The sequence below is a fragment of the Trachurus japonicus genome, chromosome 20 (genome assembly GCF_045865225.1).
Source record: "Trachurus japonicus isolate A0001 chromosome 20, Traja_1.0".
Classification (NCBI taxonomy): Eukaryota; Metazoa; Chordata; class Actinopteri; order Carangiformes; family Carangidae; genus Trachurus; species Trachurus japonicus.
The window spans coordinates 5,957,305-5,980,921 of NC_140926.1; the positions used below are offsets into that span (position 1 = coordinate 5,957,305).

The window sequence follows — 23,617 nt, forward strand, 5'->3', positions numbered from 1 at the left end:
TGAGAGTACTTGCTGCATGGCTTTTCTGCCTGTTGGATGTGGTTGTATGATTTAAAGTTGGCCCGTCCCTAAAAGTTTGAAATCCTAGAACTTACAGATGCTTTTGCAATGCTACTGAGGTTGCATGGGGAAATAGAGGAGGCGGTGGGAGGGTGGGAGGGAGGGAAGGGGGGTGGGTAGGCAGTTGTTGTCCTTAGATTTTGGTTTGTTTTCCCTTCATGCTTCTCTCAGTGATGCAACGTCTGTAAGGTCGGTTGCCAAAAGCGATCCTCGAGCGCTACTCGGGGGCGAGCAGATTCCTGTGCTCAGATGTTACTTGATTTTAGAGCCAGCAGACGAGAGAATGAAACTAGAGGAGGCAAACAGCGGTCTGTCCCATGATGCCTCCTTATCAAACCTCTCTAGAAAAACAGTGGATAAAGATTTTCATCTCTTCATTTACGTCCAGAGAGATTTATCTTTGTTTGAGTTATGTTTTCCAGTCCAATCCTTTCACCTGCACTGAGATGGGATGGATGGGATGGATGGGATGGATGGATGCATGGCAAGATGCTGCAAATCAGTTAAAGCTGAACAAAGTGGGGCTGTGAAATCCATTAGCCTCTCGCACTCCCATTATGGAACAAATGGAAAAGTGTCACAAACTGAAATAAACTGTGTTTAAACAGCGTTTTTTTTTTTTTTTTTTTAAAGATGCAGGTTCCAGGTTCAATAGCGGCGGATGTACCGGAGCCAGTACATTGGGATTAGGGAGGTTTTTCCCTCCAAATCCGGGTCCAGGGCCGAGAGGAAACTTAGTTTATAAGATGATATGTGTCTTAATGGGCAGCCAGCGTTTGGACACAGTTAATACAGGTAAATGTCGTTGGCTGGGACAGGTGTGTTTTTATTAGCTTGGTAACCAACCGTTCTAGTTGTTTAAAGAGTTGGAAAGTCGGAGGTGGAATTTCCTCACTGCGGTTTTGTTGTAGAGCATCTTCTCCGTCTGAACATCAGACTGATGAGACAAACAGGAAAGCAGGCATTTAGCCTCATTACTTCTGGCGCACGTCGGCCCCTTTTGGCATGTTGATAGTGGCTTCAAGGACTTCCAGTAGAAGCAGAGGTACTCGTGTATGTGTGTATGTGTGCGTGCAGTGCAGTGCAGTGCGTTTCTTTCTTTCTTCTTTCTTTTTTTTTTTTGCCAACACATAAGGCATCAGGCATCGTTTTGAGACGAGACATTCCTGAGCCCAAAGAGCTGTGGGGATAAAGACGGAGGGGAAAAACAAATAGCACTCGACACAAATGGACGTCTCGCAGCCAGAGGTTCTAGAGCGTTATTTCATCGTATGAGCCAGTAACACTCGGGTGAGGTGCCACTTTCCAAAACGCTTTGTGCGACGGCCATGGAAAATACTCTCCGAGTGTGTTCCCCCCAGATAACACTAACGACTTCACCGACGCCGCTGATTGCTACACGGACGTATTTCAAGTGTCACACCAGCGGTTGTGTTGTGTTTATTAGCGGGGAGGTGAAGCACATGGGCTGATTGGAACAGGCCAAAGGGCTGGATATAGGTGTGGGTGTGTGTTTGTGTGTGTGTGTGTGTGTGTGTTACTGCCGGAAACATTTAGACTCTTTTTATACAATCAAATATCCCGAGATCAGCCGTGGAGTCCACTTTACTACTGCAGCATGATGATCACATTCACAGATGCCTTTTTAGCAGTTGTGTGTGGAGGGAGGGAGCATCTGAAGGACACACTCATGTCTGGATATGTCCACTTCCTCCTCTCCTTCTTCATCTCCTCCACTTATACTCCTCTCCCATGTCTTCCTCCTCCTCTTCTCATCTCGACCTACACGACTTCGACCGCGCCTCCTTGTGCAAACTGTTGTGTTTTTGTCGATTATGAGCTGCAGCCGCCTGCTCTTCTTCCTGCGGGGAGCATACAGTACATCAGTCCGACCGCCCATCTCTCCGACTACCCATTAATCTGACTTTTCTACGCCCATTGGGCCGACTGCCCGACCAAAATAATCCCTTTATATTACGACCATGGCTAAATCCGACCACCCAGAATTCCGACTATGAACCCCAGAATATAGCGATGCATAGCACTCACGCGGCTTTCATCCACAAACCAACGTGGGAGAGCTTCAAGACATGCGTAAAACACCGATTTTGACCACTTGCTTCTGTTTAGTTCATTTTTTAGTTAATTTTTGTTTCTCTTGGATTTTTGTGCATATTATGGAGCCGTTTTGGTCCATGTTTATAAGCCTTTTTACATGGATTAAATTTTCAACAAGCGGCATCAGAGTATGTGATTGAAAACCACCACGGTCTGCTTCCCGTTCACGCATCGCCTCCTTCGGATGCCGAGACTTTGTGTTTATTACACATGTCTTAATGAAAAATGCATGAACAGGAGCTCGACCATCTACGCACTTTTGATTAGACTGTGGCGCCGTCAAAATACAATTGATATCTCAGTCAATATGTTCTCCTATCCTGCTTCTGGACCGGATTAGTCGGGCTAATACACTGTCGTAATTACTGGGAGTCGGAACACCGGGCATACTTAAAGGACAATTCCGGGAAAATTCAACTCGGGGCTGTATTTTCCTAACATTTTAGGTCTAAAAGAAGGAATCTGAAGATTTTGTTTAGTTTTTTGTTTTGCGGATGCAAGTTCCGCTGCTTAGGAAAGCCAACATGTTTGCATCCGCTTCCGTTCATCGCTGCCGTGGTGATGCGGGGACACAGACACAACTACCGCAAATCCAGGAGCAATTAAACTGAAAATCTTCAGATTCCTTCTTTTAGACCTAAAATGTTAGGAAAATACAGCCCCGAGTTGACTTTGCCTGGAATTGTCCTTTAAATCGAGGAAATGGGAGGTCAGACTAATGGGCGCAAGAATATAGAAATGTATGGTCGGAGAAATTGGAAATCGGACAGGCGTCATGCCCCTTCTTCCTCTTCTTCGCCGTCGGTGTAATAATGGCTGACAGTGTGGAAAGCATCCTCCTCTTCCACCTCCCTAACCCCCCCCCGACCATGAGCTTTCCTCATCCCTTCCAACCCGAGCCAGTAATGGGCACGCATAATGGGGCCGAGAGAGCCGGTAATGCTTCCCACATTCGGTGCCCACGACTGGGACTTAGTGTTACAGCGTCAAACCGCAGCGTGCGGCATCGAGCCGAGGGTGAAATACTCACTTAATCCCCAGCTGCCATGCCTGGTTAATTCCATAGATATCGTCTCCATTAGCCCCCTCGCCCCCTCCCTCGAGGAGAGAGGAGAGAGGAGCTAGAAGAGCTGGGATGGCATCGCAGCAGCAGCTTGGGGCCTTCACATCGCAACAGGTGGTTGGACTGAGCCGCCGGCCTGCAGCAGCTTCCCCGCACTTCCTCCCCATGCAGAGTGAAGTTTGATTGGAGGAGGGGGAGAACGGGAAAACGGCAGTCATTTTTTATCCCTCTCCTGTGTTGTCATCCTCGCGAGCGCCCACGCGTGACGTCTGGAAGACCTGACGCTTGTATTGTTCTCAGGCTTCTCCTCTTTCAGACATCCACTGGCAAAACGCACGACCAGATCGAGTCCTTTTTGAGTCATCTGTTTTTTGTTTTTTTTATGAACATTTGTCTTACTGTACTTTGCTTTTCTTTTCTTTTTCAACAGTTGCAGCCATTTCTTCTTTTTTTAACAGATGTGGGGTCGTAGTAGTAATTTACAGGATGTTGGTGTCCGAGTGGGCAGCGGTAGTGTGTGTGTGTGTGTGTGTGTGTGTGTGTGTAGTCACAGTTTGCCGAGGCCTCCGGGCGCTTTCTTTACGCACACGCTGAATTTCCTACGTGGCTGTAAGATATTATCACACTGGAAAATGGGCTTGGACTAGGACTGCTGGTGACTTCCAAGCAATTGTGTGTCTGTATGTGTGTATGCATGTGTATGTGTGTGTGTGTGTGTGCAGTCACAGCTTGTGTTTACACTGTGTTAAATATGCTCATCTCTTTTTTTTTCCCTCCTCTTCTTTTTTTCATGTTTCTGTTTCACTGAAATGAATCAGAAAGTGTCTGTGTGTGTGTGTATGTGCATGCTCGACGCGTGTGTGCGTGCGTACACGTTTTCGGTTGCAGTTCTGGCAATTACCCAGTCACGGCCTGGTGCACACCATTATGAGGTGCGTGTGTGTGTGTGTGTGTGAGACTAAAGCAAGGAAACTTTAACTCCACGTCCCCTGACACACACACACAGCGTTCCTCTGCAGAAAAACACTCCAAGGCGCTGCCACTGCTCCGCTCTCATTCCAGGGAAATTCAAAACAGAGCTATTGTCAACAAATTAGATTTCGACCTGTCAGGCCGTTAGAGGGAGGCACCGGGTCTCTGTGCCACACGGATCATCATCATAACATTCCTTTTCTACTCGTAACTCCCTCATCATGCTCGGATCGGATCGTCCTGTGACAAACATGTCGGCGTTCCAACATAGCTGAGGCTTCTCATGACAAACACGCAGACCTTCTTCATTTGAACAAGACGGGAATCATTCCTTAATTCTGGATCAAATTAATTTCCATCCCCGCCGTCAAACCGGGTCGGAGAAGAGATGGTGGAGTGATGGGCTGCAGCCAACTGATGCAGGAGGCTTTTATTTATTTATGGTTTTTCCGAGTAGCGCGTGTCTGGTCTAGAGCTGAGAACCGGTCCCTCCAGGGGCTGGGGACGGAGTTACCTGACCAACAAAAACATCAAAACATACCGCAGTAATAAATACGTAGTCGCCGGTCGCAGCGATTACGACAAAGACAAATTCCTTTTTTCTTTTCTTTTCGGCCGGGTTTAGGCTGAGAATTATCGCTAGTAGCCCACTGGTTTTCTTGGTTTCCCTCATCAAACTCATCAAATACACAATCCAACAACTCCAAAACGCTCTGGTGGACAAGTTGTGACCTGCACATTCACCACGCTATGAGATAATAACACAACGTTACCAGACAGAGTTGTTTTAGAGGGAAATTCATGCAAAACCGCTGATGCGCATTTCCGTCGGGGGCAGTTTTTCGGCAAGCAGTCTCTGTATTCACCTCTAAAACAACTCCATCTCATAACGTTGTGTTATTATCTCATAGCGTGGTGAATGTGCAGGTCACAACTTGTCCACCAGAGCGTTTTGGAGTTGTTGGATTGTGTATTTGATGAGTTTGATGAGGGAAACCAAGAAATCCCATGAGCCTCCGTAGCGTAGCTCTGAGCAGCTCACAGCTCTGCTCCGCCGTTCTAAAAATAGCTTGCACCGACAATTAAAGGTAACGAACCTACTGCTATGACTATAGGGATTATGGCAATGGGCCAATTTGCCAAAATGTTGAACTATCCCTTTAAATAAACAAATCAATCAATCAAAAATCAACCAATCAAATGTAAAGCTGACTACTTTCACCATAGCTGTGTATGAGATGAAGAGCTATAAATACATTTTAAACCATCTTTGCAGCTGCATGTGTTGGTTCGGTGACATCACAGTGGTGATTTCTGCAAAACTAAAACTTATTATAATAAAGAGGAATCGAACATGGGATCAGCCTGCTGTAAAGTGCACATGCAGCTCAGTGTTTTTCCCAGCGTCTACGTAGAGCTGAGTCGAGATGAGTGGTTTAGAGATGGAGGGAGAGGGGACGCTGCTGCTGCTCTGATAACACTCAGCCGTGTGCTGCCGCCATCAGGAAACCACATCGGTTTGCTATTGTTTCCAATATTTGGATGAAACTGCCCAGGAGGGTTTCAGAGAATCTGAAAGAGGGGATACCGGATCACCGAGCCGCTGCTGCACCTGCCTCCAGTCCAGCGTGGAAAGAATCAGAGAGAGACAGACAGAATTAATGAGTTTGATAGTATTACTTTTTAAGGCCCAATTAGGCAGCAGTGTTGTGTTTATATCATGATAAATGTGCGAGCGCAGCGGCGGTCGTTGGGCTTTCAGCGGGATATCATTAACATCATACTCTCTCTGTTTATTGTAATGATGTTAACCCCTGTGGATATTGGTTACAGTTTGATATCTTTACAGGAGAAATGCAGATGAGTGGCGTTATTCGCTTTCCACTGTGTGGCAGAGGCTAATATTATATATATAATAGGAGGTGGGAGGTTGGGGGTAGTGGGGGTAGTGGGGAAGGAGAAGGGGGGGCTGCGGGTGCTGAATGAGTGGATTAACCACAGGGGGAATGGCACAGACAACGTAAGCCACAGCTTTGCCCACAGTGGAACAAAGTCTGCCCTAAATGTTCAGTGTAACATTAGATGCAGCAGACGGGCACGTGTGGACTCGTACATACACACAGGTCCCATGCAAAAACATTATTATCATCATTATTATTATTTATTATTATTATTATTATTGTGCGCCCATGACTTACAGTGTGTTTCATTTATAACCCATCACAGGCCCGTCGCTCCGTCGCTTATTAAGAGACTGTTTGGAAAAGAACAAGCAGAAGAGAAGAATGCAGACTCTCTCTCTGTGTGCTGCATGTCTGCTCAGCTCCGCAGTGGTTTGAAAATGTTGTGGAAAGTATTAAGAGATGAGGAGGAAGGGAAGGGGGGGAGGAGGTAGGGGGGGTATCAGGAGTCGTGTCAACTCCTGATTCTCCTCTCAGTCCATAATTTTCATGCTGCCTTAATCTCACTCTGGCGTCCCACATCGTCTTTTTTTTTTTTTTTTTCGAGTTCATTAATTACTGATTAAGTGAAATGATGACAAAAAAAAAAAAAAGACAGAGAGAGAGAGAGAGAAACCTGAAAACAACCGTGACCCAGTGCAGAAATAGGATATGAGACATCCTGCATTCTTTTTTTTTTCTTAATTTTTTTTTTTTTTTTAAAGTCTCGACCAACATCTGTCATAGATATGAAACCGTAGTCCTCAAATTAGGGGCCGAGCTCCTCCTCCTCCTCCTCCTCCTCCTCCTCCTCCTCTCGATGCTGCTGCAGATCATCAGATCCAGGCGTGCGCGCTCTCCCTCGGTATGTCGGTTTTGTTAAGGAGCCGCTCTGAGGACGGGGCACACACCATAAACCAATCGGAGATGACAAGTGTTGTAAAGTGTCCCGTGCACATGAGGAAACTGTTCTCCACATACATACACACACAGACACACACACACACACCCTGTCACTGTCTAAAATTGCAATGGGAATGAAGTGCAAATCATAGCCTGACAGTTTCTGTGAACAGCCATTAAGCGACGCGGCGGTAATTTCATACGATTACATGATAAGAAAGAAACTTTGAGTCTTCTTCTGTTTCTCATGATGAACTTTGCAGAAGCACAGACTAGAGATGAGTCGGGTCTGACTTTATTAAAACAGCAACACTCTTTCTTCTCTGTAGCTGAGACACACACACACACAAGAAGAAGGAGAAAAAAACCTCCATTACATGTCACCGGGGGAAAATGTGAATAAAGTGTTTGAGGGTGATATCCAGGGAAACTGTTTGGCCGGGCGCGAGGCGGTACTTCTTTCACCTACAGCAAAGATAGCTGTCATAAAACTGAGCTGCACAATACAATATTAGGTATTGGACACGGAGCTGAGTGGAGGTGTTTGCCAAGACGCTGAAACCACCATAAATCCAATCGCACAGCTGCAGACTTATGTGTAAAGGCTACATACAGTACAGTCAGCGTTGGAAATCACGCACCCTCATGCTGAGATGGACTTCTTTAGAATAAATGTGCATGTATGTATGTATGTATGTATGTGTGTGTAACGTTGTGTCGATTAATGTGTTTCTCTCGACCTGCAGCCGGGTTCAGGAGAAGCTTCCGTCTGAGCCGCAGAGACAAGAAGACCAACAAGTCCATGTACGAGTGCAAGAAGAGCGAGATGTACGACATGGCCGACGTGCCCACGTACGAGGAGGTGACGGCGTACCGGCGGCCGAGCGGCGGCCGGCACCGGCTGGTGGTCCTCGTGGGTGAGTAATAGACGACTTTATAACCTCATCATCATCATCATCACACGCTTTTTGTTTTGGTCTCGCAGTGCAGCTCTGTTTCTGGGAGACCTGGCACGGCGAGCAGCGTAGATTTTAAAGGGATAGTTCACCCAAAATTCAAATTTCACCCATTATCTACTCACCCTCATGTCGACTAAGAGCTGTGAGAATTTTCAGAGTCCTCCGTGCCTTCTCTGAGTTACGGGGGGGGGGTCCGTGCAGCAGTATTTGTCCATATAATGGTTGTGAATGGATACCAACTTTCTTCGTAACAAAAAGACACACCAAAAAACATCCAAATACCTCCATAGTGCTCGTCTGTAATGTCCCTCTTGTATTGAAGCCCCGACATGAGAAATTGTTCCGAAAAAAATTAAATAAGTCTGTAATTTCAGCTTGTTTGTAGCGGAAGCTCCAGTGTCTCTGTTCACTGCTCTTGCACTGACCCGCGGAACAATTTCTCATATCGGGGCTTCAATACAAGAGGGACATTACAGACGAGCAGTATGGAGGTATTTGGATGTTTTTTGGTGTGTCTTTTTGGACGAAGAAAGTTGGTATCCATTGACAACCATTATATGGACAAATACTGCTGCGCGGACCCCCCCGTAACTCAGAGAAGGGACGGAGGACTCTGAAAATTCTCACAGCTCTTATTCGACATGAGGGTGAGTAGTTAATGAGTGAAATTTGAATTTTGGGTGAACTATCCCTTTAATAAAGATTCTCACCTTCCAGCGTGGTGACAGATACACATCACAGAAACGAGCGCATGACTCAGAGCGCCCCCCCAGCCTTCTTGCCCTCCCATGACCCCCATCCTTTCGGTCACACACTCCTCAAAGCAGCAGACCTCATAATAATCAGTCACATTTAATACTTTCATTTACGGCACCTCGCTCGCTCTCAATGTGCCCCCAATTTTTCAAGCTGATGGGATTGTTAACACTCGCCCGGAGCAGCGGGCGTCACGGCTGCCTCCAGAAGAGCTTCACAACCTGCCAAGGTCTTGAAATGAAGTTAGCGGCTTCTAGTTCCTGCAGGACGAGCGCTGCCAGTCCAGGTGCAACAGTTATAAAAGACCTCAGGATTCCTAAAAGAGGGAGGGGGGGGGGACACACACAACACACAACTGTGCCATCATCATCAGAGAGCGGAGTTCGAGGCTTTTCCACATTTTTTCCTTTTTAGGTTTTGTTACTTGTAGCAGCGAAAAAATGACAAGAATGTCTCATCTGACACAGATGGAACAAAACATTCCCCTTTTGAAAATCTTCAGCGCGACTCCTTCCAATCTATTTCCATTCATCAGCGAGGACCCAAAAGTCTGTCCTCAGCTTTTCATTTCAGATCTTCCAGCGGCAGTTTTTAAGCATTTCTGAGTCGAATCTAGAAATGAAAACCACTGGCAGCAGCAGCAGCAGCAGCAGCAGCGTTGAGCAGGCCTCTCTCTCTGTTCCTGTCTGCGTCTCTCTGCAGAGCGGCGTTCGCAGCCTGATTAACCAGAGCCTCGGTTCACTTAAACACAGAGCCGCGCCGAGCATGGACTTCATCACGGCGCGTTGCTAATTAAGCGAGCGACCGTTGCTTCTCCCTGCCAGTGTGTCGCAGCCTCACACAGAGGATGCTGAGCCTCTCCCACCTGTCACACTAATGTAAATACTTTCAATTAACTTGCAGGATTTTGGAGGACAACCCTATGGACAATTTCAGACGTAACGAAGCGGAGGGCCAAGGAGAGATCTGCTTTATGTTTCTCCCCCTCTCTCTCTCCTGCCTCCTCTCCCCGGGGTCTCTTGATTTTTCTTATTAGAAATCTTTTCTGTCCAACTCTCTTCTCCCTCTGACTGCTGCTGCTCAGCTCTGTTATTCAGGGACACGTTATTCCTCAGTATATAAGTGTTTTCAAAAAGAAAGGGGGGGAGAAAAAAAAAGAAAAGAAAACTCTTTCCTCGGAGCTGTATCTGCTCTTAAAGCAGCTTCAGACCTGCGATCAGACCGCTTTCACTTCCAGCCGTTGATCATTTACAGCAGTTTACAACAGCAGATCGGCCCCCTGCCGCGTCCAGCCCGAGGAGAACGCAGCCGCTCTGTTTTCTGACCGCTTAAACTCTCATGTGTTGAAATGATTTTAAGATTTTTCTGATCACATGAAGACCTAGAACAACAACCAATGTGACCCGCATAAGTTCACAGCTTTAAAACTTCTGGCTGTCGAGGTTTAAATCTAAAGGTGGCGGTGGGCTTTTTTGTGTTTTTTCTTCGAGCTGCAGGAGGAGATAAGACAGAGTCAGTGACTTCTTATAAACCACCTCTTAAAACACATCTTTAATAGACTTGTTTTTATGTGATGTCATCTTTTCATCATCTCTTTTATTGCTTTCACGCATCATCTACTTTCTCCAGTCATCTTTATTAATATTGAAGTGAACTGTCTTTCTGTCCCGCTCATGTTTGGCCCTTCAGCCTACAAATGTCAGAGCACTGACTAATCTCTGTTTTTTTTTTCATTCTTTTTATGAATGATTGCCATAAATATGCAACTGGAACTTTTAATAATACCAGCGGGGAGATGATTTGATTTCAGACAGACGAAGCAGCATCTTCTGGTCTGAAATGACGACTCTTCTGTGAGCAGATCGTATCAGAGCTGAGGAAGGAAAGTCTGCGTTGGTGCAGACGGGACCGAAGCCTCCGCGCCTGACTTGGCTTCAGTCCTGCACTTTTTCCGCTCTGCTCCAGCCTAAACCCCCCTTTCTGTATTATTTTTATATCAAACAACCCCCCTCCTCCTCCTCCTCTTGAAGCCTGACGGCGTTTTTCATTAACGTGGTCGTCGCGCAGGTTCACGGTACCAGCTAATGAATGACCCGCTGCCCACCTCTTGCAAATCAAGATGCTTATCTGGGGGTTTTTATACTTTTTTATAACACCAGACAGCCAATAAAAACATACTTTTACATACTGCAAGAACAGATTGACCCAACCACCGGCGGTTTTGAGAGAAATCAGATTATTTAACTTGACAAAATGGTGTGCTGATTTCCACATTTCCGTGTAACCTGACCCACTGAACTCGCAGAAAGATTTTTTGATGAATTGAAAGTTTTTCAGTTTTGGGGTTTAGCCTGAACATATTTCAAATGCACTAATGCCTAGGTCAATGTTTATGTGGTATCCAAATATATAAAAGTGGAACTCTATATTAAGACCGTTGAAAATGTAGTAGATTGTAAACGATCGGCGGTGGTTAACTTACCACTGTCGTCTTTTAAATGTGGTGGCAGCAGCAGCAGCAGCAGTGGAGCTCTGTAATACTATGAGGGGCAGGGTGGGAGGTTGAAGGCCGGGTCGGGACAGCGCCCGTCGCCCGTCGCCCGGGCCTCGGCCTCACCTCGCTGCACAGACCGGCCTGCGATGCGCTCCACGTTTGGCCTGGAAGTTATTAAGCCTGCGATATTAAAGGCAGCTTCTCTAATGAGTGTGGTAATGAAGTCTGACACTTTTACTGGCACAGCGATCGGTAAGGCCAGAAGCAGCGCGAGAGGGCCAGAGAGAGAGAGAGAGAGGAAAAAGAGACAGATGGAGGGGGAAGAAAACACATAAATATAATGTAAATACTGCGGCTTAGTCCAGAAAATTGGGGGGTTATGCCTCTTTTTTTTATTGTGGCGTTCAGTTTATAAAGTTGCTGTTGTATTGGTGCATTGTAAAAAACAAACAATGCACAAAGAGGTGGCGTGTTGAAGGTCAGACGGTGGAACTGGCTGCTCCGGCTTGTAAAAAGGCCGCCGGTGGGCCGGGGCCGGGGCCGCCGTCGGTGCAGCTGGAAGCGGCTTTAATCGTCGTCTGAGGTGCTCTGAAGAACGGCTGCTGCCACGCTCCATTGATATCGCAAGTGGCGAGCAAGGGAGCGATGTACAAGGTGAAAATGGGTTTTAACGAGCACGGTGGGGGCCGTCAGTGGCGTCCACAGTCAGACTGAAGCAAACAGGCCTTAGTGGAGGGTCAGCGGCGCCTTGTGTTGCCGCCGCCGCGCTCTGCCACCTACAACAACACCACACGGGCCCACGGCCTCGTTCAAACAGCGCCGCCGCATTCCTCCCAGCTCCCGAAACAAATTCAAAATGAACTCCATTTCCTCATCTTAATAAATCACCCGAGAACCTCGGCCCCCAGGTTCTCTCTCCTCTCTCCTCTCTCTCCCCCCGAGCCAAGATTGATTGCTGTCTTCGCTTGGCCATGTGCTTGTTTATGCGAGACTCTCACCACAGAATGCCTCGTGCCGTCCCTCTAAAGAGGGTCGGGGTATTTTGCGTGTGTGTCCTTTTGAATTCACAGTTGAGCTTGTGTGTGTGTGTGTGTGTGTGTGTGTGTGTGTGTGTGTGAGCTCTGAGGAAACAGCTTTTATCACTTACAGCAGTCGCACAATAGGACTCAAAACCATGTGTTAGTGGGTGCAGAGGGAGAGAAGGAGGGAGGGAGGGAGGGAGGGAGAGGGAGGGCACAGGGTGTGAATTGGTGTGTGAAGCAGAGGTTATAGTGAAAAGAGTCTTGTCCACACCTATTTATCCAGCGGTGCATCACAACTCCACAACCTCCACCACGCTGCTCGCTGCACATACAGAGAGGAAACAGGAGCCGCTCTCTCTCATAAAAACACAGCGCTTGTCTTTTTTAAATATGTTTTTTTCCCCCTCCCTCTCTCTCTTTCCACCTAATCCGCATCACTGAGTGAACTCATTGTCCATTTGTTTTAGACGAGCGGCCTGCTAAACACATTTGCCTGGAGAAACGAATTTCCAATAGGGTTCGATGCGATTGTAGTGCCTGCCCAGAACGTCAGGCATGCGAAGAATGTCAAGCCCAGATCAAGCAACCGTCTCCAACTGTCCACACGCTGCAGAGCTGTGGTAAAACACTGAGACGCACAGCCCTGCACTTGTAACTCGACAAAAAAAAAACTGATTTCTTGTCCAGTCGGTCGATGACGGCGATGCCAGTCGGTTCAAATCAGGATGATGATGTAGCACCAAGAAGAAAAGGGGGAGAGAGGGAAAACAGGAAAAGAGGAGAGAGCGACTTCCATCAAATTAAATCCAGTCTAAACAAGGTTACATAAAAATAAAAAAAAACATCCACTAACTGCATTTTGCATGAAATCAACTCCTACTATAGGTTTATGAGATATTTGTTCAAACCATTTTTGCAAATTTTCTTTGTTCCTTAATATCTAAATTGAATTTATTTCCTCACTTTGATTGAACTTTACCATCTCCACATGTCGGGCCGAGCCGAGTGCCAGAGGGATGCTCAGCCTCTGGAGCCGCAGATGCATCAATAGTCAATACTCCAATAGTTTCTCCTGCCTCCTCCTCCTCCTCTCCCACTCGCTGCCTCAGTTTCCCCACTGGGAATGTGATGGAAAATCCAGCTGACTTGCATCAGTGCGGGAAAGAGACTCTTCTTGCCTTCGCTCTGAACTCATATTGGAAGTTTAATGTTGTGCCAAAGAGCAGCAAAAGAGAGGAACCGGTTAAAAAACTCAGTGTAACCGTAGAGTTCCTGTAGCTTTGTCATATTAAATCAATTATCTTTGCTCCAAAGGCTTTTTTACCGGCTTGATTGTGTTTTAATTTAATATGAAATTAAATTCACACTGTGGTAAATTGATTTAATGATACGTAACAAAAACACTGTAAAAGGAGAAGAAGAGGACCGAGCTCATGTAAAAATAGAATAAAATCTCCCACTGTAGATGAAATAACGCTGCTAATGTCCAATCTCAAACCGGCTGCAGACGTATCGTGGTGATTTACAATATGAAATGTCTCATTTCCTTTTGTTTAAAGGCCTCATAGCTCACTGATTTCACCTCAATCTCAGTCTGTGAAAATGTTTAATTTAACGTCTCCCGTGCCTCCAAATGTCCCGCATGACGTCAGCCGAGTTGTTCTCCTGCACACAGTCTGTGTTATAAACTGAGGTTTGTGTTTGTGCCGAGCGGGGAGGGGTTTGACTGGAAGATCCTGTCCACTCGTATTATGTGAAGTGTTTATGGACGGTGACCTGTGCTCCCTCCGCCTCGACCTGCTGCCTCTGCTTCTGTCACTTAACCGTCTGTTTTGCGTGTATTTTGCATATTTAATATGATTTAATTTACATAAAACATGTTCTTTCTCACTTAGACAGTGGCTGAGAGTCGGTTTGGTTCGAGGGAAGTGATGATTGACTCATGATTTGTGACGTTTCTGTGTGTCTTTGTGTGTTTTGTTGTGTAGGACCCACAGGTGTCGGCCTGAACGAGCTGAAGAGGAAGCTGCTGATCGCCGACCCGCAGCACTTCAGCGTCACCATCCCACGTGAGTTCACTCTCAAAACAACATGTTTGTCTTACCTGATCACAGTTTTAGATATTAGATATTAGATTTATTGATCAATGTGGACGGAGACGCAGTCTGAGCTTCTCCACATGTTGGAGATTCAGACTGGGAGACAATATTAGAAAACGACTGACGACAGTATGTATCGATCCTGACAAAACAATAGGGAGCATTTTACATAAAGTATAAAGCATTTAAATTCTACTTTAAAACTATATGAAGTCAGGAAATCAAATTATCCCAAATTTGCCTCCAGGGTCAGATCTGGGCCCCGAGTTAGAAACCACACTTTTCTCGACTTTCAAAATCTTTTTACTGCAGAAAAAAGGGGGAAGCAGAAACTTTTATAACTCTGAGCTCTGATTTGTAATTTTATTGAGTCTTGTCCAGTGTCGTCCAGCTGCAAACAACATGAAGGTTAAATGGAGCGTTAAGAGGAGGAAGGACCTCCCTCAGGCGCTGCAGCCGTCGCGTCGTGTGCTCCTCACACCTCCCTCTCGTCTGTCTGTCTGTCTGTCTGTCTGTCTGTCTGTCTGTCTGTCTGTCTGTCTGTCTGTCTGTCTGTCTGTCTGCCTGTCTGTCTGTCTGTCTGTCTGTCTGTCTGTCTGTCTGTCTGTCCAACCCAGACAAACACATTGGAAACACATTCGCAGAGAAATGTAAGCGCGCGAGACGCCAGATCAGATTCAGACTGCGCCGCGCTGCGCTCCAACGCACCCCACGAGTTTTTAAGCAACAAATCAAAATAATCACTTTTATGTGAAGGATGTTTAGCTGACGTGTTCCAGTCCAGCTTTCACAGCGTGTGTCGGTCGGTGCTCGTGCTCGTTGCAGCCGGAGCGATGATGAGACTCAGATCTGGGCTTGGGCCTAGTGGTGCTGGTTTTGGTTCTGGTTCTGGAGCTGTGTAGGCCCGGCCGGCCGCCACCGACCGGTTCTCCTCCTGTGTAATTGTCAGCTTTTCACAGGCCGCCTGACAAGCTCCAAATGATGGAGGAAATGGCGTTTTTCTACCTCTGAAGAGATGCCATTCCACTGCTTCACAAACTGGCACCTCTTTCCTTTTCTCTCTCTCGATTTATTTCTCACTTTTCTTTCTGTCTCTTTCTTTCTCCCACTCTGTCGCCTCCCTTCTTTCTCCTTTTACGGACCTAACGACAGGCTGCCATAACTCTGAACGCCATCCAGCCCTGCTGCAAACGACTGGCTCTCCACGCCTTTGCCAACAGCATTTTTTAGTTTTTTTTTTTTTTTTTTTTGCAGCTCGGAGATGTCCCACACAGCCAGCGCATGTTGGGACAATAAATCTTTCTGATTTGTGCGCTCGAGCACGGCAGTGGCATTAGCGCTTGTGTCGTTACCATCTGGGGCCTGGAAGGGGAAAGTGCGACACGAGTTTTGAGGAAATATGAGGTCCGTTGATATTAATTGCCGTGTTTGTTACATGCCGTGCGGCGTAATGGATGTGTCTCAGTCGGAGCCTGACACTTGAAATGTCCCTGGTATTAAAATCCCATCGGTGGGGCCTTTTTTTCTGTGTTTCTTTTTTCTTTTCTTTTCCACGAGGCTTGTTAATTGCTCTCAAATGTGACCTGTGATGCTGTGTTGTTTAATAGAGCCCAGACAGTCTGATTCTGACCCATATAGAAGACGTATGGCACAAGTCCTGGCTCTCATTGAGAGGGAAAGAGACTCGGAAAGTATCTCATCTCCCTCCTTTTGGATGTTTGATTGCTGCCAGTGGACACATGGATGTGTTTAACACTTGCTGTTGTTTCGGATTAAGCCCAAAAGCATTACCCCTTTTTGTTAATTTGAAAACCGGAGCTGGGGAGAGACCACCGGCTTGTGGCCCCGGTTAAGCCTTGGGTTTTCTTCTCTCTCTCTCTCTCTCTCTTTCTACTTGTCGCTGTAAAATGTAAACCAGTCATAAGAAACTCAAGGAGCATTGCAATAAGCCATTAGAGAAGGGGGTTAAACATTTTGATTCCCGTCCAAGCTGACTGATATTTTCCATGAATCGAGAATGAACGGATGCACATTCTTTTGTTGCACTGTAATTTTTTTCTGTGCCACAAAGCCGAAGCCAAAATAATGCATGGTGGATGGTGTTGGTGTGAGTATATACTGTACGGAGAGAGAGAGAGAGAGAGGCTGTTCTGGCAAACGCCTCGCACACGTTTCCGCACACGAAACAAACCGGGAGGTATAAGTATATGTTATCTGATGACACGGCTGCTCGATCTGGCCCTCTGCTGTTTTTCCTACCGTTGTCTTGAGGCCCGATGACAGAAAGTCATTGATCTTCTTCAAGTGTCTTCTCCGCCGACCGATGGATTTACGGCCGTCTCTCCTCCTCAAGCGAGTGACACGTCGTATAAATCACACCATTTGGTTTTCCATGAACCCTGCGGATCAGCCTGGACCGTATAAAACAGAGGCAGCGGTCCACTCCGAGGGCACAGCCTCAACACATGCTGCCGGGGAGAACAGACCCAGAGGAGGGGGGAGGAGGGGGAGAAGGGCGGGGGCAGGACTTGGCAGTTTTGTTTGCAGGTGATAAAAGTTTAATAGTTTGTTTTGGAGCTGCTCGGAGTGTCTGACGGGTGTACACCTCTGCCCTCTGACCTCTGAAGCGTTGCCCGAGAGCGAGCACTGCAAAAACTCAAATATCTTACTAAGAATATTTGTCTTATTTCTAGTCAAAATGTCATTTCTAGTCAAAACAAATCTCATTATACTTTAAAATAAGACTCATCACATAAAAAGCTTGTTTAGCTTGTTTTTAGACACTTTTTACTTTGTTTCACTTGAAATAAGTCTGATAAATCTGATAGTGGAGCAAGTTTTTCTTCCTTATTAGTACAAGCACAAAAAACCTGCTTTCACTGGCAGATTTTTCTACTAATTTCAAGTGAAAATTTGTTTGAAACAAGTGTAAATGATCTAAAAACAAGTTAATTTCTAGGTGATGAGTCTTAATTTAAGTGGAAAGAGATTAGTTTTGACTAGAAATTAGACATTTTGACAAGAAATAAGACAAATATCCTTCTTTTGCAGTGAGTCGACCTCTTGGCCCCCAGCGACAAATGCGCCAGTTCTCTCCACGTGCCACAGCCTCCCTCCCTTTTTTTTTTTTACAGCACAGCTTTATGGTTTACGGCCAAGTAAATGTAGAGACTTGATGTTAATGAGAGCTGCCCCCAAACTCAATTACCTTCCTTGCAGCAGCGGCGGCGGCTAACACTGCGGCGGCTAACACGCCGGCCGGCTCCTGCTCCTGTTCCTGCAGACTGTTCCTGCAGCCACATTACAAGAGACAAACTTTAATAAGACACAGTTAAACCTCTGCTGAATGTCAGTTAAGTGTCTGAGTTTAGTGCCGCAGCTCTACAGGTTGTGTATTTTATGGGCGCTATTACACAATAATATATACAAGGGTTGGCATGGCCCGTCGCGCCGTGTTTCAGACTTCCAGCGATGTTAATAAGGCCTCAGTTCAGATGGTTTCAGCCTCAGCGGTGAGTCAGACAGTCTGGGTTTGAGTAATCGCCCTCTTTCTCCTCCTCTTTCTCTCTCTCAGACACCAGTCGGGCCAAGAGGAGCCAGGAGAGCGACGGCGTGGAGTACCACTTCATCTCCAAGAGCCTCTTCGAGACGGACATCCACAACAACAAGTAGGCACAAGCAGAGAGAGAGACGACGGTGGGGGGGGGGAGTAGCGGATACGCAACCGCCCGCAGACATTAACGATAACAACGTTTTACAACTTTAAGAGACTTAAAACTGCAGGTGCTCCACTTTGCGCAACAATAAATTTCCAGTGTAGACAGGCAGCACACAGCAAAGTTCAAACAAGAGACAACAAGGTCGCACAACTCTTCTTCCATATGTCGTGATCACTCCTCCGCTCTGCAGATACTTCTTCTTCCTCCTTCTTCCTCCTCCTTCTTCGCTCCTCTTCATTTACAGCACATGAAGGAAAAGGTGCAGCTTCAAGAGACGACAATTATTTCTGTCTCTCTCCAAAACAAATGATCTCGTTTCAGGACTTTTCTCTTTCTCGAATGTGTTGAATTGTTGCAGGTTGTAATAACAATGTCAACACCGCTTATATAAGTCGTAGGTACAAAGTTATTATGTTTTTTTTAAGAAAGCTAAACCTCGAGGAGTGAGTAGAGGACAGGAAGATGAAGATTTTCTTTCAGGTGCGCTGCCCCTTTTCATTAAGTCATAAATCTTAATTACTAATTATTTATTTATAGTGGAACTTTTACTATTTCACCAAATGCCATAATAAAGAGGGTGTGATGGAGAAAAGGTTTGAGATATTTAAGAATAAAGTTCAAATTTATACTTATTACTTAACTAAATATTTGTAGTAAGAGTAAAAGCCCCATTTTTAAAGGAGAAATGTATGTTATTCTGAGGATAGAGTTATAACGAACAATGATGGATGAAAAAAAGGACCAGAAAACTCAAAGAAATTCTGCGTCTGTGCCTTTTTTTTTAGGTCAGTTCCCTTCATTAATGCAGGGACTAATCTTTCAGAAATGATTTTCCACTCGTATACGTATGGGATGTTTAATGTGGTCTGTGGGTGTTTGAAGCTTTAATGAAAACCCCCGTGTTCAGACCCACCCGGTGATATCCGAGACCCCGCAGCCGCCGCCGCCTGATGAAAACAACAGAAGCCACTAGAGGTCCAGACCCGGGGACCTGCTGCTGCCACTGTTCGTACACGGCCTCCCCGCTGTCGTCCGCGTGTCTCTGTAAGCGAGTGTGAGCTGGTGTTGACAGGGGCCGGGCCCTCCAGTCCAGACGCCGGCCCCCGAGGCCTCGCCGACTTCTCTGCTTCCTCCCTTTTCCTCGGGCGCTCTCTGTGAACGCAGCCACACCGCGGCCCGCCTTGACATTTGTGGCCGACAAATTTTGAAATCCAAGTTGTAATAGTCAGAGGAATGATTGATGCCTTTCTGCCGCTCTCACACGAGCTGGAGCGAGGGGGGAAGAAAAGAAAGATATATTGTAGGGTGCACTCACTGCACATGCAAAACATTTACTCACGCAAACACGTATGACATAGAGGGCAGCGTGCTGGTGAGTGCACGCTGAGTGTCGGAGCATGCACGGAGGAGAAGGGAGCAGGGGTCTGTATATTTAGGCCGTGTTGCGGTGCAGGTTCGAGGCATGCAATGTTTTTCAGGGAGTCGGAGGGGTGAGTGGCAGCGCTGTGATGTGGGGCGGATGCGTGGGACACTCCACGCTGAAATTACAAGGCAGCGAGGCAGGCGAGGGGTGAGATGAACTTGTTTGCGTTATGCCTCGTTGCATGCAGCAGAAACAATGCAGCGGAAATAAAAAAAGGAGAAGAGGAGAAGAGAGAGTCTGTGAAGCGGGGCCACCACCACCACAACAACGTGTGTTTAGCTCGAACAGCTTTTCCCAAGGGAAGCCCTGTTCTGTGTCAGAGTGGCACCGGTCCACACACACTCCTCATATAGACTCACTCTGTGTGTGTGTGTGTGTGTGTGTGTGTGTGTGTGTGTGTGTGTGTGTGTGTGTGTGTGTGTGTGTGTGTGTGTGTCGCTGCTGCTGCAAAAGGTGTGAGTGCTCAAACCGAACCTGCAGGCAGGCTACTGTACGTTCCTGTAGCTCTTAAATGAATTTCCCATAACGGGATACGAGGTTTTGCTGCGAATTAAACCTGCTTTTAAAAAAAAGAAGAAAAAAAGAAAAGAAAAAAGAAGCTGAGTAAAACTTTTTTCTTACATGGGGAATTACCATAAAACTTTCTTTTTACATGGCGTTTGGTCACAGTCGTCATGAGCCGACTGCAAACATAGCACGCCGTCCCATTAGCTTCAAATTCTTTCCACGTCGTTACTCCGCTCGCTGCCTTTTTTCCCTCCTTGTTTTCAGCTAAAAATACGTCGTGGCTTTTTTTTATTCTGTCTTTTTTTCCTCTCATGACATCTGATTGGTGTGAGAGGAGGATTATCTGGTGGAAAAGAGAGAGTTTTGCTTGCTTGCTTGCTTTGCTTTGCTTACACCCATGCAGCGGCCAGGATCTCTGAGCTTTTGTGGTCGTCCTGGAACAAACAGGTGTTAGTGATTGAACGGGTGGCGTAGGAGATTATACGAAAGAAAAACACGCTCAGCTCAACGTGTCTGGATTTTTTAGGCCATCTTCTGATCTGTCAGCGGTTTGACGGAGTGATCCCGCTGTCTGTGTGGATTTGTAGGGTTTATATATGTCACTATGTCTTATACGAACCTCAGACGTGCGCTGACACAGATTAACGTTTCCTCCCACGTTCAGAATCATCAACGCACACTTATTTTCTTTTCTGTTTTTCTTCTTTTTCTTTCCACCTCAGGTTCATCGAACACGGCGAGTACAAGGGGAACTACTACGGGACGAGTTTAGACTCTGTGCGCTCCGTCCTCTCCAAGAACAAAGTGTGTCTGCTCGACGTCCAGCCTCATGTGAGTGACATACACCCACCATCATCATCATCATCCATCACACTGCAAAAACTCAAATATCTTACCAAGAATATTTGTCTTATTTGTAATAATAGTCTAGCGCTACGACCAATCAGAGCAAAGAGCAGGATGACGTCGGTAGATTAAACTTTTCCCATATCCCATTGGCAAACCACCAAATACATCCTTCTTCGAAATGAATGACTTCAGTGCAGTTTCTTGCTCAACTTTTAAAGAAAATGACGAGTTTCATTCTTTTAAAGTTGATGCCAACGCTTCAACGATTCAAATGATTCCTTTGCCAAAGCCATCTTGTCATGTTTTTCACCGTTGCAAGTATGTCGTCATCGCGTTAAGCCCGCCCAACGACTCTCTAAACAGATAGAGCGCTGTGATTGGTCAACACAAACGGTGTTCGAGACTCAAAAAGTTCCTACGGCTCGTTTCTAGACCGACCTGCGGAGCAAATATATTTGCTGCCTCTAGGGTGCGTCTAGATTTCTTGGCTAGTCAAAATGTCATTTCTAGTCAAAACAAATCTCATTATACTTAAAATAAGACTCATCACATAAAAAGTAGATTGTTTCTTACTTTTTTCAAGCATATTTCACTAATAGGTAGAAAAATCTGATAGTGGAGCAAGTTTTTCTTCCTTATTAGTGAAAGTGAAAGTGAAAATTAGTTTGAAACAAGTGAAAATGATCTAACAAGTACATTTTTAGGTGATTAGTCTTATTTTAAGTGGAAAGAGATTAGTTTTGACTAGAAATTAGATATTTTGACAATAAAGAAGACAAATATTCTTGGAAAGATTTTGAGTTTTTTGCAGTGCATCATCCTCATCCTCATCCTCATCCTCACTCCTCCTCTATATATTTACCCCCTGCCTATCTCAGAAGCAGATCTCGCTCTTTCCCGAGGCCTTGACTGCGTACTGAGTTACCAAAGGCAGAAAGAAGGAGGTGGGGGGGGGCAATTACTACTAATTTCCTCTATTTGAAGATTTCCTCTTCGGCTTATGTGTCTTGGGTGGTGGCGATCAGGCCTTTACACAAACGGCCGGCTTGTCGCTGAGCCCCAACAACCCCCCCAACCCACCCTAACCCTACCCCACCGCCACTCCTTTAAATCCCAGAGCTGGGCCCTGTATCTGTCGTCCAGCAGCTCCTCTCTCCTCTTGTTTGTTTTCCCTCAGTGGATAATGACACACAGGCACAAATGCACCATTATATAGATTAGCCTGGCACGTCCTCAAACCGCGCTGGCCCGAGCAGCTCGCAGACCGAGCCCGGCCGCTGTGAGAACCCGGGTGCATGTACTGTATAGTTATTTATCTCCTTTTTTTGTTGTTTTTCTTGTTTTTTTGTGAGTATATGTGGCGTCGTAGTGCAGCCAGTCGTCCTCCTCACCTCCACTGTCCGCTGCCGCCCCATTGCAGCCGCCTCCCTTGGGGTTTTTGCTCGTCTTCCTATCAGCTGTGGCTTCGTACCCACTCGCCCATTAACACAGTGTGAGACGCCAGAGGAGGCTTCGAAGGCCTGACGCCACCGCCGACCACATCTGACCTCCGTTTTACCCGTAGACGACCAGGCTCGCTTTGTCAGAAATAGGAGAGTAGAAGTAGAAGTAGAAGAGGAGCAGACAGAGACACGTCCTCTGTTATCTGCTGGGACAGAAAGGGGCTTGTTATGTGTCATCCACCCATACATTAAAGCAGCACCTCCCGTGTTCTCGGGGTGTGACTGGTTAAACGCAGCGCCACCGTCACTGTCACCAGATGTGAGCAGCTGTTATTTCCTCTAGGTTCATATTCGAGTCAAGACTTTGAACGAGATAAAAAAAACAGACAAACGCATCTAGGGTTGTCACAATTGTCTTGTTTTCCCAATGAATCTCTGTATTAAATGCCGCAATTAATTATTATCATAAAGAGTCCAAAATAACGTCACTTTCCAAAAAAAGACAATGTGCGCCAGAGTAAAGGTACAGTAAATGCACAGATACTGGTCCATTTACCTAATGCAACATTGAATTGGTAGGAATTTAAATGTTAGCCTGTCATTTGTAATAAAAAAACACAATTAAAATAATTAAAAAATTAAAATTAAACATGAATATAGATATAGATGGCAATTAATAACTTGAATATTTCAAACACTTCCTCTGGGGAATTAATGATTGGTCCTTTATTAATAGGTAGATGGATAGATGGATAGATGGATAGATAGATGGATAGATAGATAGATAGATAGATAGATAGATAGATAGATAGATAGATAGATAGATAGATAGATAGATAGATAGATAGATAGATAGATAGATAGATAGATAGATAGATAGATAGATAGATAGATGATATGTAATTATATTTTGACTATATTTGATTTAACACATTCATAGTGTTGTAAAACTGTGATAATCCTAATATCATGATTATTTCTCTGACAGAAGAAAATCTATAATCGTGACATCCCTAAAAGCATCAAATTTAAGAAACTGGAATCAATAATTGGCTTGAAAATTATGCAAACAATTAATTATCAGTTAATTTTGAACGTCTGCACTCCCATGGCAACTAGGACTCAGGATGATTTAGATTTTATTTGTCAAAGGTCAAAGGTCAAGGTCACTGCCACCTGATATCTTAACACCACGTTGAGGGATTTTGCTGTTAAATTTGGCTCAAACTCTGGATGGACAAACATGGATCCAGAGACGACTTGATTAGAATCTGATAGTCAAAGTTTAAAG

General features: G+C 45.7%; 1 protein-coding gene across 5 annotated transcripts in view; it reads left to right on the forward strand.

Moving 5' to 3' along the window:
• The window catches only part of mpp7a (MAGUK p55 scaffold protein 7a), a 172,232-nt gene that overhangs the window by 140,079 nt on the left and 8,536 nt on the right, over window positions 1–23,617 (forward strand). For all 5 annotated transcript variants that reach the window (XM_085764042.1, XM_085764043.1, XM_085764044.1 and 2 more), the window contains 4 exons: window positions 7,803–7,973; window positions 14,276–14,356; window positions 17,961–18,054; window positions 20,758–20,866. In XM_085764042.1, coding sequence (XP_085620168.1) covers window positions 7,803–7,973; window positions 14,276–14,356; window positions 17,961–18,054; window positions 20,758–20,866 — 455 coding nt within the window. The remainder of the gene's footprint in view (window positions 1–7,802; window positions 7,974–14,275; window positions 14,357–17,960; window positions 18,055–20,757; window positions 20,867–23,617) is intronic.